We start from the raw sequence: 15,360 nt of genomic DNA, 5'->3' as shown, positions 1-15,360 counted from the left end.
TGTAATGATCAGCTCCTTCAAAAATCAATCACTTTAATTGAGGTCTTAGCCACAATTAGAATAAGGAAACCTGTAGATCACAGTTTGTTTGATCAGTGTTGGAAAGGGTGCCCTGTTACCACATCCTTGATTGAAAGTCTCTAAAGTCTACTTGCCACTAGCTCCTGAGGAGGTCAGGGGTTAACTGAGCTGGGGTGAGTAAATTTAGCTGAATTCTATAGAATGAAAAAGTTAGATTTTGAACATTTAATTGGGTAGAACTGCAACTACTGACTGCTGTATTTGCATATTGGCTTAAAATGAGAAAATAAGTATTTGCAGATTTGTTGATAGTTTTGCTTCATCAAGAAATGTTTAGAGTAAGCATTCTATCAACAAAGTTTCTGAGATCTGCCTGAAGCCTTTAGCTGTACTGTTAATTAAATTATGTTTCCTGTCTAAATCTAACTGGTAAATAGAAAAATATGCTAAAACAGAATACTTATCCACTGCAGCATTTCTCAAAGTGGATGTTTGAACGCAGCTTCACAAACGGAAGTAAATGACATAATTGATAAAACAAACTCAATTGGCCCTACTGCTTGGTGCAAAGCTCATAACAACTTGATTTAATTTCTTATGGCATCCAGTGAGGCTTTTTGATACTTAACTGAAAGTATTGGTGACACTATCAAAACTATTTCAAGCCTCTTTCTGTAACTTAGTCCTACTCGAAGCAACAGTAGTAAACTCATCTGACCACTGATCTGTGCTGTTGTCACTCATGTCGTTTACTATCCAGTGAAAGGATTGTGTTGAGAAGATACTTTCTCTGGCAGTTATATGTATTCCACATTCCCACACTCACAGAATTTCCATTTTTCGCCAAGTGTTGCCAAAGACTTGCTCAGGGTGGGTCTGTGTAGGGTCTCTCTGAATAATATAACAAAGAGTACGGGATAAAGGTGCTCTTCCAGGAAAGTGTGTAGGGATAGCATTGGTTATGATTTGGCAGGTTACGATTGATCAGTTAACTACCTAATGAACTAAATGATTTGCTCATGGTTAATGGTTAACACCATATGTTTCAACCTTGGAGTCACAGGACTTCAAACAAGAGTTAGAAAGGGCTTTAAACTGACTATTTTTTTAGTCTCTCTGTTGTTGCCTACTTCATAAAGTTAGGAGCATTCAGGAAATTTAAGGAGCAAAACAACTAAAACAAACAGTACCATTTCTGTTACGGGAAAACATCATTTTCATATGAGACGATCAAAGTCTCTCAGCCACCCTCTTAGGAAACTGGGAGACTTCTTCACTATCCCAGTCATAACTTTTATGGGTTACACTTTACAAACATTAAGCTCTGGTTCTGGTTCTGATTCTGATTGCTTTCACGAGATGTATATCAGGGTTCCTTGATTGGGCCCAAGTTATCTCTCTATCACCTGATCATACAGTGCAGCGAGAAGGATTGATTGGAAGTTTATACTGACCAATTTAAAATCACATCACACCATTAACAGTGAGCTGAAGTCAGCTATGTTATTAATGGGTATTGAGTTATTGTAGTCCTCACACTGGCACGGTTGGTTTTCTCTGTCTGCATGAACAATATTTTCCAGCATCACTTGGTTAATGAAAATTTCTTGCCTCTACCCTTAACACTGTCAGGGGTAGAGGTTGTTAGGGATCCCGCCTGATAAAAAACACAAATAACTGTGTGTACTTTTGTAGACTTGGCAGCAGGATGAGGGGCAAGACAATCCACATGACAAACACAAATATCACAAAAACTGAGGGAAAGGCATTGCTTTTGTACACATGTATGAGTTGCAAGTGCCCAAACTTTCAGTTTCTCTTTATACTGACAGGTGATGTAGATATCTGTTACCTTTAAGAGACTGAAAATAAACAAGCCTTTGCTGCACCATCAGAAAGTTTCTGATGGAGGCTCTTTTTTTTTTTCCACCAGGCTTCCGAGACAGAGGAAGAAAACTACACATTGGTACAAAATATTGACTGACATTCCAATGGCCGATTTAACCACCCTCAAACTATGTCTCTCAGATTTACTGTGACTGAAAAACAGGAGTTTCTCAAATTTATTCCCAGGCCTTTTAAAAGCCAACACTAAAGTAAACACAATTTCCTACGCAGCAGGGCCACTGCAGACAATCAGCAGTGGGGTCTCAAAGAAGTAAAATTGTTATTTTCAAGCAAGCCCCTGCTACACAACATATTGGCAAAGGTCAGCAATTATTTTTTGTAAAAGATTACATGACTGTTCAGCCTGCACAAAGCTGTCTACCAATACCAAGAGCCAGAACCGCACTTCACTTTGTCAGCCAGGGACATAGCCTGCATCAATTAGGGTGTAGCATTAGAGGGTTCATTAGCGAGGGTTAATAGGTGAATCAGTAAATGGTTTCGTTTATTCCTGAGTGGTTTAGTGGGAAGGAAACCTCACTTGACCTGAGTTCAAGTATAAAGTAGTAAAGAAATATTATTAAATTGGACAAGGCAACACATTGCAGGAGACAAAGCATATAATATTAATGCAGTGAGGTTTGTTTCACTCTTAAGATGCTAAGTCTGTTCATGTGAGTAAGAATAGGTCTGGTTATGTTCAAAGCTAAATGTGTGACTGTTTTTAATGTGGATCACAAAGTTTTAAGTTTAAAATGTGAAATGACATTAGTTGGAAAAAGGGGAAAAATGACTTGGGGGTTAGGCCAATGTATACCAAAAAAGGACATTGTAAAAGAATGAATCCTGAATAACAAGCTGTAATGTAAAAAAGTACCAGTCAATAAATATCAACCGTAAGTTTAGAGCAACAATAAGTGACAAATAAGATTAGTTATAAGTACCAAGAAAGTGTACAAAATAAAGCATAAAGCAATATTTACATAATAAATGTGACGAGATGAGTTGATTTCAGATATTGCACTCATGAATTATATAGGCCAGATATTGCACTTTGAAATTGGTTTAACAGATATTGCACTTTGGATTGCATTAGTCAGCTATTACACATGGATTGTGTTAAAACAGACATTGCACATAATAATATTTGCAGACAGATTTTTACCAACCAGTTTTCAATTATCAACTATACTCAATTCTCTATTACAATTATTGTTTTTTTTTTTATTTGACAGTAACCCAAAATTGTTACACCACTAAAAAAACAGCCAGTTGCTGTATTTACTACTGCTCTTTTATTGAGAAACAACTCAAAGCAATTTTTGTGTATTGTACTTGTTACTTTTTGTTTTTTTTGCTTTTTTTAACTGAAAAAGATGTCCACATTTGGAGTTTTTCCTACAGAATGAAATTGAAGCTTGAAAACAGTGTGTTTTCACAGCTGCACCTTTATGACAACTAAATTTGAATAACAAAACATATTGCTTTTCTAGCTTATTTACCGTGGAACGGAAATCAACCAGAGTACCTAAACGCCACTCTGATGAGACGGTGCAAGACCACGAATGTGAATATCAGACACTAACATGACTGTCTAGTGTTTTTCCCCTGTCATTGAAATGTTTATTGCCACAAACTGGATGACAACTTGACTCAACCTGACTTCAATCATCCAGTGTGCCAAAACACAGGACAAACGCCTTTTGTCAAACTGAACACACACTCGAATCACCTGGCATGTTGCCATGGACTGTGCTGTACAGCTCCAGTGAGGCAGGATGGGAAACCAAATATCTGAATGGACACATATCTGCCAGAGCAAACTGTGTGTGCTGTCTTCAAATTAAAGCAATTCACAGTTGGGTTTCTGAAAAAGTGACAGAGTGACCGCTTTTTATTTACTTTTGTTTGGGTTTCAAAAGTAGTGTCAGTGGGAGCGCTCTCACTGCTATAGATGATCTTTGCCGTTTATTTTCACTAACTTTGTCTCGTGTCTAGTTCTGAGACTGCAGGGAGTTAAGAGAGCTGACTTCAATACGTTAATGTGTTAATTCTCATGATGCTTCGGCCAGCACACGCTGTGAGAACAGCATACAGTGGAAAACGTCTTTTTAAAGCCCAGCGGAGCAGCCTTTTGTTTGTTAGTGAACTACGCCACATGTCGTTTTAGGTTGTTATTAATTTTTACACACTAGTCACAACATAACCGCGATTCATCAATTTTTTATTTTTTTTTCACCATCCCTGCAATGTATGGTCTGTAGTGCAGCACTTTTCAAATCACATGCACTTACTTATAACAAAAAAGCCTTTTGGATCTTTTTTTTTTCAAATATATAAGATTAATAAAATGAAATCATAAAGATACTTTAATCCTTTGGTCTCAGTCTTCAAGTCTTGCCTTTTCCAACCACTAGATTTCCTGAAGCTTCAAATCTTTTGCTGGCACAAACAGGGGGTTCCAAAGCAACAAACAGCTTGATCCACACACCACTACAGTTCATCATTACCATGAGTGGGTTATTTCTTAAGGGCCTCGTATTGGTCTGAAAGGGCAAATGATTAGATGAGAGCGTGGCCAGACTTATCAAATAATGGTCATTATTTGACCATGCCATGGTCCAGGGAGTGATTCAAAGCGGAATTAAGCCCAGCCTACTGAGTCTCCAACACCTACTCTCCTAATCTTTTAACTCAGAAATTACAGGCGTGAGAGAAAAACGCATTACATCAACATGCTAATTTCAACAACACCTCTCTAAACTTGCAATTTAACACATTTTATGTAAATGAAGCTTTTTAAAAAACTGGTCATTTGATGTGTTTTGAATATGTTGCACTTTGGCCAGTGGCTACATTATCTTAACATGCAGGTTAAAAAATACAGTCGTGTAAACAGGCTGGCCCCCACGGTAACTTAAGATTCACAGCCTGAGGCAAATTGGAGGGGTGTCTGGTTAAAGCAAAGATAATAATTTCGACACCCCTCTGCTAGACATGGGTCCAACTTGTAAATCAGAGAAAGCTTTAAAAACAAATATGTAAAGGAAATTTTGAAGTGGGAGTGTGCTGTTAATATTGGTGTTAATGTAATAGTTCCATTAAAGTATGAGGTGTCCACAAAAAATGGCAACTCTTAAAATGGAATCAACAAGAAAAAAAATCTTCAGGTAGGTTTTCATTATTATTACAACTAAGTACATAGACTGGATCCATATATTGAGATGATCATGCTTTGGGGTAGACTTTTAATGGAGTCTCACCTATAAATCGTAGTGATGCAACTTGATTTGAATCTTAAGAACAGGAGAAATCAATATAAAGCATGTTTTTATAAGGAGGAGATAGAATGTTCATAGTCCATTTCTTTGGAGATTTATTCATTTTCCAAACAATGACTGTTTTATCACCATCTATTAACATCCCCAGAACAAGAACAGGCTTGGGGATAAAACTTTAGGTGGGGGCCAATCGAACCTACATACTCAAAATCTAATCAATCAGTATCTTCCTGAGCTCAAAACAGCTATGGAAATGCTACCAAGAGTGGATACAAACCTCTTCCACTGGTGTTGAATTATACCACTACTTAAAAGATATTCCTGTAGTAATGAACTGCAACTTCAACCAAGTAATACTGTCTACATTTTGATCACATTTTAGGTCAGGTCCAGCAAGAGAAATAGACTGAAGGAGATAAAGAATGAGTGGGACAAGCTGCACCATGTGACAGCTAGCATGCATCTTCAAGACTAATTTACCACAAACTCTGTAGAATATTTCAATGTTCAACAAAGTATTTGTGTATTTTTATTAATGAGTCCCATGTGCAGGTGGCACTACATTGCCCACAGATAGAGATGTCTAAACAAATGTAATTGCACTGGCTTGTAATCCAATAACACTCCTCAGGCTTTCTCAGGCCAGGTCCCATGTGAGAAATCATTTTTCACTGACAAACGCATGGAATAACATAAAGTGTGACCTGAGGGTGAGCAAAATAATATGGACCTAAAAATACAAGCTAGTGGGATATTTTCAATTTGAAGCCTTAAGTTGTGGAGCAATAAAGATAAGCAGCACACACTGGAAATAAAAGACGAAATGCATCCAAACACTTACAGTCTTAGAGGCAGTAAAAATATACTGAATGACCATTTCCCGCTTTGTGTTCAGGTCCTTGTCTCTCAGCGGAGTCTTTTTTTCTTCACTCAGGTTCATGTCCTCCTGTAACGACACAGGAGAGGAAAACAACAAAGAGGGGAAGAGGAGAACCTTATTAAAAATGTAACCCTTAATATCCTTGTTTTTTGTATTTGTATCTAAACAACACCTCTGGCTTTGCTTTGGTTTCTCCCTTGGCATATTAATTATACAATAATTTTAATGTTATTAGTCTCGCTGGTGCAGACAGCTGAATATTTCTAACATATTTTTTTCCCATTAACCTTTAGCTTAGACTTAATTATTAATTTGCCATATTGGCCAAAACAATTAATATTGGAGGCTCGGGTTTAGAAATGGGAATCGGGTTATTGTAGAGGACAAGACATAACTATGCTGGTATTTGCTTTTTGAATTAATTGAGAGCACTCACAAGTAGGCCCATTTCAATGAGATTGATGCTAAGATGGGCTAATAGAGTCCTAGTGCTGTTATAGAAGTGTCTACCCGTTTACCCAGGCACATTGAGAAAGCCGGGGCAGTCAGCCCCCAAAATCTAAAGCACTTAAACACCAGTGGGTTTTGTGCTGAGTCATGTTTTGTGCTCTGGCTCCATGAAAGCTATATACTCCTAAAAACTGGACAACTAAACATAATTAAGAATTTTTAAAAAGGAACACTTAGCAAAGAAAAAAACATTTTTCTTTCCCTCCAAATATTTTCCACCTACCTATCATGTACCTCTTTACATATCAAATAGTATGTTTTATTATCATAAGAACAAGTCAAAGATACAAAAAAACAACATACCATCATCTTTTCAAACAGAGCCAAGATCTCCTTTTCTGAGGTGATCTTGGAGGAGAGCTCTTCGAACTGGTTAGAAGACGATGATGAAGAAATGGACCAGTCATTGGAGCCGTGTTTGGACTGCAACAAGGGCGGTCGCTCCTTTTTACTGCCAGGAATCCGAATACTGGCGAATCTGTCCAGCTGCCGAGACAGACAACAGAGAAGGGAGCAATGAAAAAGAGAAAAGTACTCGTGGATTTACTGCAACAAGATGAGGTACATAAAAGGTTAGTTAAATCATGAGCCTATTTGAAAAGTTAATTCTCTGAACAAAGTCGACAAAACAATTAGCCTTTTAATGAGTTAGAAAAGCAATGCTATTAGTTGGAGCTGCGTGGACAAAAAGCACACACAACACATCTGTTTCACATATGTTTCAATGATTAGATAACATAATGTGGGGTCCACAAAGACATTAGTTGGTGAGAAGTGAACATGAGGACACGACAACCAGTTTTAGTGAAGACCAATGAACAACTTTTACTGAGGAGAGGTTAGATGATGCAGAAAAAAAGAAAAAACATAAATTATTCAGATCTTACCACATCATCTGTGATGTTTCTAAAGGGTAAGTGCTACAGGTGGGGAACAAAAAGAACAACAATCAGGATACACAAGAGTACTGAATCCACTATACGACAGCCAAAAGAAAATTCTGCAGGAATTGTTTTAAATCACAGCTTTGCTGTGATGTAGAGGTATGCAGTGGCCAGAAAGGCTTTGATCCACAGGTATTAATGAACCCAGTGTTTGTCAGCTGAAAAGGCCTAAACGACCTCACTTTCTGCAGGTGTATTTAAAATTTCACCGAGCACGGATGTTGGGTGCCAGCAAACTTTCTCTCCAACAAGGAAATCCTTTTAAGGGCACCAAGCAGAGCCATTTAGCAGATTATTAAACCCATGTTTTAAAGTTTAAACCTGAGGCCCATAATAGTTGACATTTATAGCAGTCTCTGAGCAAAAGAATCTGGCTAAAAAGTGTTGCTTTAACAAGCTATGTCTCCAAACTATGAAGGATCCACTTGTGCAGTGAAAGAATTTGGCACTTGGCCTGTTGTTATCTGAGAGTACCAGCAACCTCAGTGTCTGCCGAGCAAGTTTTGTCTGCAGCTCTTTCTGCTCAAGCAGATTTTTTGTAATTTAGTTTTTCAGAAAACTTATTGGAGAGTTGCCATGAGCACCTCACTCAGGTGCATAAGAGTCGCAAATGTCAATGATATAACCCATATAAGGACTGCAAGTTAATACATAAAGTTCAAAATGTTAATGAAATGCTGAATGAAACTGTGACAGAAAGGCTTTGTTGGCCTCAAGCAGAACAACAGACCTCATAGAACCTGAGAGAAATAAATCAATACACATCAGTGTTAAATTAATGCAGACCTGCCTGGAATAATGTATTCTTTTCTGTTAACTGTTGCCACAAAGAGTGTTTCGAGATTAAAATGACACATTGAGTGCTCAAAGGAGGAAAGAAAAGTAAGCTAATTGAAAGTGTACATCAAAACAATTATTGTTTGATAGTATATGTCCATAATACCATGGACCAAAACTCGAGAGAAATAAAAATAAAAAAAATAACAGTGCAGGCCACAGTATTGCCAGTTTTGCACTAGACAAGCTATTTGCATCCAAATGTTTATGTATTAAATGATATATCAGAGCACTCTTCACAGACTTCAAAAACCACTATGACTTCTCTCATATTATAGAAAGCAACAAAATATTAAAGCTATTCCCTCCTTGCTTGACAAGCCTCTTGACTCCAATCATTTCAAGCCAACCAGATAACTAGATCTCAAAACTGGACAAGCTTAATGTTACCAAGGTTTGGAGCTAAATTGGGGTGGACTGGTTTCAATATTGCAGCCCTCTTCATGTGGATTTATTTTCAAATAACAGTTAAATAACCCCCTCTGGTATCATGCAATGTTTTCACTGCATAAAATCTAAAATAAGCAAGCAATGCTTGGTCGAAGGTCTAGTAAAAATAAAATGAAAACCTCTTATTAGCCGACAAGTCTAGAAGAATGTCTTAATTTTAAGATATTACAAACCACTAATGATGCTTGAATTGCTCAAAATGAATTTTGAAAAAAACCTGCCGATGGAAAAACAAATATTTACTTTTTCAGTTTCTTGAACTAAGAGTCCTCTTACCTTTAATGGGAAGAATGTTCCAATTCAAGAAAGTGTTAAAAGAGCAGGGGTCTGAGCTAGAAGGGCATCTCTGGAAAAGAGACAGCCCAGCTGTTAGTAGCCCAAAACTAGGCTAAGGTAAATGGCGACTACCATAATGCTATAATAGTCAGTTAACACGATGTAAACAAGCACAGATGGAGCATCTTGCAGGGCTTAGTTAGGCAGCATTTTAGTTTAGAAAATAGAGATAAAGTTAAATGCCAGCATGTCAATCAGTTCAACCAAAGTTCAGTGTTCTGGGTGATTCCAATCAACTTGTGCCCACAAACTGCCAGAAATCTGGATTTCATGACTGATGACTGGTGGACCTTTAAGGTTCATTGCTCGATCTTGTCGATATGCTCTCTATAACATCAGGAGGATCAGACCCTACTTGACACAACAGGCCACACAGCTTCTGGTACAGGCCCTTGTGATTTCATTTGGTAGAGGCAGCTCGACTCAAACTCAAAGCTCTTCTTCTGGCATACAAAACATTGTCAAGAATGGCTTCTCCTCTGTTGTGCCCAAAGGGTAGAATGAACTACCTGATGATGATCTGCAGAGTCCCTTCCTACTTTTAAGAAATGGCACTTAATCTGACCCTTCTCCTCTTTGTCCTCAGGGGTAGAATGACTTAGGTCTCAGACCCAGCTCTCAGTGAATATTTAGCACTGATTATTGAACGTTGTTGAAGGTTGAAGTATATTGTTGCAGTGATTAATTGTGGTAAGCCATGGCTACATTACTCAACATTAAAAAAAAATAACTTTTTCTTGCACTTAATGGCAGCACCTGCAGCCAAATAACTTGAAGCACTTTGTCCAACTAACTAGGTTTTTTTATACTGATATTGAATTGAATGCCTTTATTGTCATTATACACAGTAAAATGAGATTAGAGCTGGCCGACAGTAAGAAACAAAGAATAAAAGAGATACTTAAAAATGTAAAATAAATTATATATGAATAAAAACAAACACACAAAAAATAATTAAAAAACAAGTGCAATGTGTATGAGATTGCGATATATATATTGCACATAGTCATATTGCACTACAACAGGTACTGCACAAGGGATTCAATGCGTACAGTTCCTTGAATGTCTAAATTTTTGCTTGTGTTGTACATCACTTTGGGCAAAAGCATCTGCTAAATTAAATTGTAGAACTGTAAATGAAGACGATGTGTGAGGACATGAACCCAAAAGGAAGACTGAGGGGAGTGGTGCTAGCTCTACTAACCTTAGCCACATCCTACGAACCAATTTGTTATCCTGTGTTAGCTGTGTTAAAAAAAATGTGCTTACGTTTGACTGTTGTCTGAGTTTTATGGACTAGATGGCAATTTGTAATTTAAACTTCCATTCTAACGTCAAGGAAATTCAACACTTCAGAGCATCCCTACAACATTAAATGATTAAGCACTTAAACGATAAGTCATTGCTAACACCTGGTGTGTTGCCAAATTAAGCCCATATCTTCAGTGAATAAAAATGCGAGTCTTTTGAAACTTGAAGACTAAGAGACCAAAACCACTTTGGAAGATGAGGAATAAAACTCCAACTTTAACTGTCATACAATTTTTTGCATTAAATTTATGCTCTGCACAGACTGAACAATATATGGTGCAACGGTAACTCATTTATTCCACTTTATCCCTGCTGGATAAATAGTACAGAATACAGAAATGGCAAATATAAAATGAATGTATGGACATTAGCCACTCCTTGTTCTTTCATTATTTCCATTATGCATGAAATCTGACATTCTAAAATTTTACTGCTTCTTTTTCTACTATCCAACAACACCCAAGCAGATTTCTGTCCCAGCTGTTGCTCTCTGCACAGCAATAACACATATCTGTGATTATGCATGTCACTGCAGCGTGTTCCCAGTGTGGGCTTAATATATGTGGGACATACTATGTAAGATGAAGCAGCAAACATCAGATATTTGGTTTACATAGTCTCACAAACAATCAGCATGACAGAAAAAAAAGAATCCACAGGTGGCTTCACGGGGCGCTTCCAGTGTAATTGTTAATAGTGCAACACTGCTGGAGGACAATAAAACCCCAACAATAAGGGAGAGTACACATGACATGTCTGCAGGGTAGATGGTGCTCGGCTAGAAGCAAAAAGCATGCTGGGAACTCATCCTGTTTTGCACAACAGTCATACTGTGAGGCAGCTTGCTGGAATAAAAAAACGTTAATGTCAAATTGAAAAAAAAAAAAAAGCTAGCAGCTGTATAAGAATTATTTTCAGAGTTAAAATGCTAATTAAAATGCCTCTGCCCAGGAGGAAAACTGGCATATTGTGTTGTTTTATCAATAAGTCAATCAGCAACAGTTAGTGATTATTTGGACTATTGTTTAAAAAATACATTTTGGAGGAAACATTTCTGTTTCTTTCTTCTAAAGTTTAAGGATGAATGCAGCTACATCATTGAAGCTGCTTTAGGAGTTTTGTGGTTGGACACCAGTTAGTCTCCCGGTTTAAGCTCATACCCTAAACTAGCAAAGTTTGCATGAAAACTAATGTTTTGTTTTTATGTAAAAGTTTCTTTCAAACCTCTTTGGCACCATGAAAGTCTGCATTGCTCTTTAATTCTGAGTCTAGTAGTGCCACACCTGTTTCCCGGCACCTGACTCTTATGCATTCTCAAGTTATTTATAATGTTTTTGTGTAACTATGGAAATACTTCATTATTTAATGGCATTAAAGTGATACTCCAGGATGGAACAAGTTGGGTCCTATCACAAGGTTTAGGGCAGAAATTACCCCTACAGCAGTGTTTTTGTGCAGCAGAAGCCCAGGGCGCTCGCACCAAACACCCCCTCCCTGCTCCTCTGCAGGTTTCCTCTGCACTCAGACGGGGCCATATTTTACTTGGCCAAAAACACAAATAAACGGACTACCACCGAAAAAAATCTGAAACCGTCTGCATTCATGCTTTATTTAGAGAATTTTCAGCACGTTACTTTCAGACAAAAACACCGCTAAATAAGGCTCTAGTTCTCGTCATGTTGTACAATGGTGCTACCTCCGCTGCAAAGCCACAGCTGGCTAAGAGACACTCTCTGCGTGCACGGCGTGCCAGATATAAATAAACGCAGGTAGTCTGCCAGGAAGAAGAAACACGATGAGAACTAGAGCCTTATTTAGCGGTGTTTTTGTCTGAAAGTAACACGCTGAAAATTCTCTAAATAAAGCGTGAATGGAGACCGATATCAGATTTTTTCGGTGGGAGTCCGTTTATTTGTGTTTTTGGTCAAGTAAAATATGGCCCCATCTGAGTGCAGAGGAAACCGGCAGAGGAGCAGGGAGGGGGTGTTAGGTGCGTGCGCCCTGGGCTTCTGCAGCACAAAAACACTGCTGTAGGGGTAATTTCTGCCCTAAACCTTGTGATAGGACCCAACTTGTTCCACCCCGGAGTATCACTTTAAGGGAACGGCTCTCAGATTCCCTACAACCACCGTCTGGTGTTTATACCACTTTACAACCAGAGGCTAGTGACAAAAGTGGGAAAACAAAAAAGAATAAGTTGACTTTTTATTATAAAATGATTACTCCAGTATTTGAACATCACGACTCACCCCAGCACTGGTATGGCCTAGCGGTAAGCTCAAGCTGTTGGCCTGGGGTTGAGTCTAATCTGCGGCAACCTTCCTGCATGTCATTCCTTTCTATCACCCGGTTTCCTGCTCTATACACAGTCCTGTACTCGGTATAAAGGCAGAAAAGGCAGAAAAAATAAAAGGCAGTGGAATAAAAAAAGACAAGCAGTTGGAGTTACGAACAGTATGGGATAAAAGCACCATAAGGATCCATCGGAGTTCTTAAAAAAAGAAAGCTCAACAGTGCATCATAACTTGTATCCAATCAAACAACAAGTAAAATACGACACAAAGTTGGCTATAAGGCCAGTTTGTCAACCTAGCAATCCTTTGAGTTTTCCAACTTTTTCAGGAACTCACCAGTGCAAATCTTTTGTTTTAATGGACAAAATAGAAGCCCTGACAACAGTCATTTGTACACGTCGGTGAATTCATTTTACTTTCCACTATCACACTGCTCATTTAATTAAACTCTGATAACATCTTTTTCAATTAACTGAGACAAGTAACCCACCACACAGAGGGAACGCTGATTTGTAAAACACTGCGCACCCAATCAACAACAGAAAAGAGCGAGGTAAACACTGAGAGACGCTGCTTCATGGAGGTGAGGGGAAGCAACAATTGAATAACCTAACTAAGACCCAACCCAGACAAAGACAGCAGCTTCAGACATCAGATTAGGAAATTAAATTCTTTGGACCATTCATTAATAGTACTGCTACACAGGACTCACCTTAACAAATTAACAAAGACTATGCATCATTTTAATGGCTGGTGTTGAGAAGGATAGCCTCCAAAGCTGAGGACTTCTAGGTTTACTTTTCTGACTTTAATAAGAATATTTCCTGCAGAAATCCTTCAAATAAGCTCCTTGTCGTTTCAGCACTCCCTTTTAAAACCTACTTCAAGAGCAGCAAAGTTATTTCAACAAATTAAAGTTGTGGACCTAAATATAGGGAAAAAAACATGTTAACCAAATAAAATGCTAATAAAACACCCTTCATCAATGATTGACAATGCTCCCTTTCCCTCGGACAGGTTTGTGTAGCACATCAGTCTGATTTAAAATTACAGCTCTGGAATGACAGATGTCCTCTTGACAGCGCTGCTGTATTTTGTTTCTCGCACATCTCTTTTTGTATTCACAGCTCCTTGGGAGATTAAAGTGGTCCTGTTTTTTGGAGTCTACTTAAGGGTTTAGGTATCAAAGTTCAGCTGTATCACCTATCAACAGTAGAAACGCTTTACAAAATAAATGACAAAACAAGAAGTCCGACATCCTGTCCACTTAGGAGATTGTAAAATTTACTCAGAGCTTTGTCAGAAAACTGACACTCTAACTCTCATTCTTGTATTTAACCTATGTTTCAGGCATCTCGAAGGAAAAGTAAAACTATACATAGACATGTCTTCTGTTCCAGTTTCCGGAGCTGTAATATTCTGCTTAAAGAGCAGCCACTGCACATAAAGCAACCTTTAATCTACTTTACGCCAGTTATATAGTGGTATTACAGTGCCACCTATTGAAATGACACTGAACTCACCACATCATTCCCTTTGACTTCAAAGTCTCAGCTATGCTATAAATGTGTTAAGGTAATTGACTCATGAAAGGGAAAGGTGTGGAGACTAAGCTGTACTATCACAGGAACATGTGCTGTGTGTCTCTCAGCTTGAATAAATAACAAGATGTTCTGAGATTTTGTTTCTGAAACAGAGGTAAACTGTGAGGGGAACTTTTTTTAAAATTCAAGGTTTTCCTGGAGGCATGATGCCCTCAGTGTACCAAGCTGCTTTTTGGATATTATATTAGAAAAAGAGGCAGAACAACGGCTAACACCTTTGACAGCCTGAAACTGAGAGAATGTTTGGTTCATATCAAGAAAATTGTTAATACATCAAAAAAAGAAAAAAGGTTGACAGTACAAACAGTAATGATGGTGTTTTCAGCAGAAACGCAACACTCCCTGCTTTTCATGAGTAAAAATATTAAAGATTTTATTTTGAAGTTACAATCAAAGTCTTAGGTGACGTGTACTCTCAGTGGTATCTCAGGTAAGATAAGTGCATTTACAGCCAGAATGAGTTGATACAAAGTAAAACTGACCAGGCTTTAAGACATGAGAAAAATATGTGATAAGCTCTGTTCTTAATTTGAGGTTCAAATTCTCGAATTTTCCATATCAAAAATGTATGGTTAACACATAAAAAAAGAGTTCTCAAATTACACAGAGTTAGGGGTGGGCGGTATACCGGTTTCATCACCGTCGCAGGTATCATAAGTTGCCCCGAAATGAATACTGCTATACCGTAATTACTGCGGTAAAGCACTATTACACATAATTTAGTCCAAGTAGTGGTTAATCTATGTGGGAGATTTATTTCTCCCAACATGAGAAGACACTTTTCTGCCACAGCGATTCTGAAAATACACCTTTAAGGCCAGTAGCATGAAGTCAGTGTCGTGACGAGGTAAACATTTACCGCATGCAGAAAGCGAAACAGCTGGTGTGCATGATGACGGCTACCCTGTTTTGGGACACAGGTTGTGCATCGCCATAGGTAAGTGTTTATGGCCAAACCTCAAAACCTAAAATGAAATTTTTTAACAAAAGTAGTGGCATCAAAAT

The 15,360-nt window shown here is 38.1% G+C and overlaps 1 protein-coding gene across 1 annotated transcript in view; it reads right to left on the bottom strand.

The window, feature by feature from the left end:
- Nucleotides 1–15,360, bottom strand: part of LOC141788242 (protein diaphanous homolog 3-like) — a 176,637-nt gene that overhangs the window by 156,845 nt on the left and 4,432 nt on the right. Inside the window, exons 2-4 of the mRNA XM_074667124.1 lie at nucleotides 7,467–7,499; nucleotides 6,883–7,065; nucleotides 6,031–6,135 (exon numbers count right to left, since the gene is read on the bottom strand). Of these exons, the coding sequence (XP_074523225.1) occupies nucleotides 6,031–6,135; nucleotides 6,883–7,065; nucleotides 7,467–7,499 (321 nt within the window). The remainder of the gene's footprint in view (nucleotides 1–6,030; nucleotides 6,136–6,882; nucleotides 7,066–7,466; nucleotides 7,500–15,360) is intronic.

The sequence above is a fragment of the Halichoeres trimaculatus genome, unplaced genomic scaffold, assembly GCF_033239565.1.
Source record: "Halichoeres trimaculatus isolate MK-OKI-2021-1 unplaced genomic scaffold, fHalTri1.1 fHalTri1_scaffold_3, whole genome shotgun sequence".
Lineage (NCBI taxonomy): Eukaryota > Metazoa > Chordata > Actinopteri > Labriformes > Labridae > Halichoeres > Halichoeres trimaculatus.
Note: the sequence above shows the minus strand (reverse complement) of the source record. Positions and strands in the feature narration are given on the sequence as shown.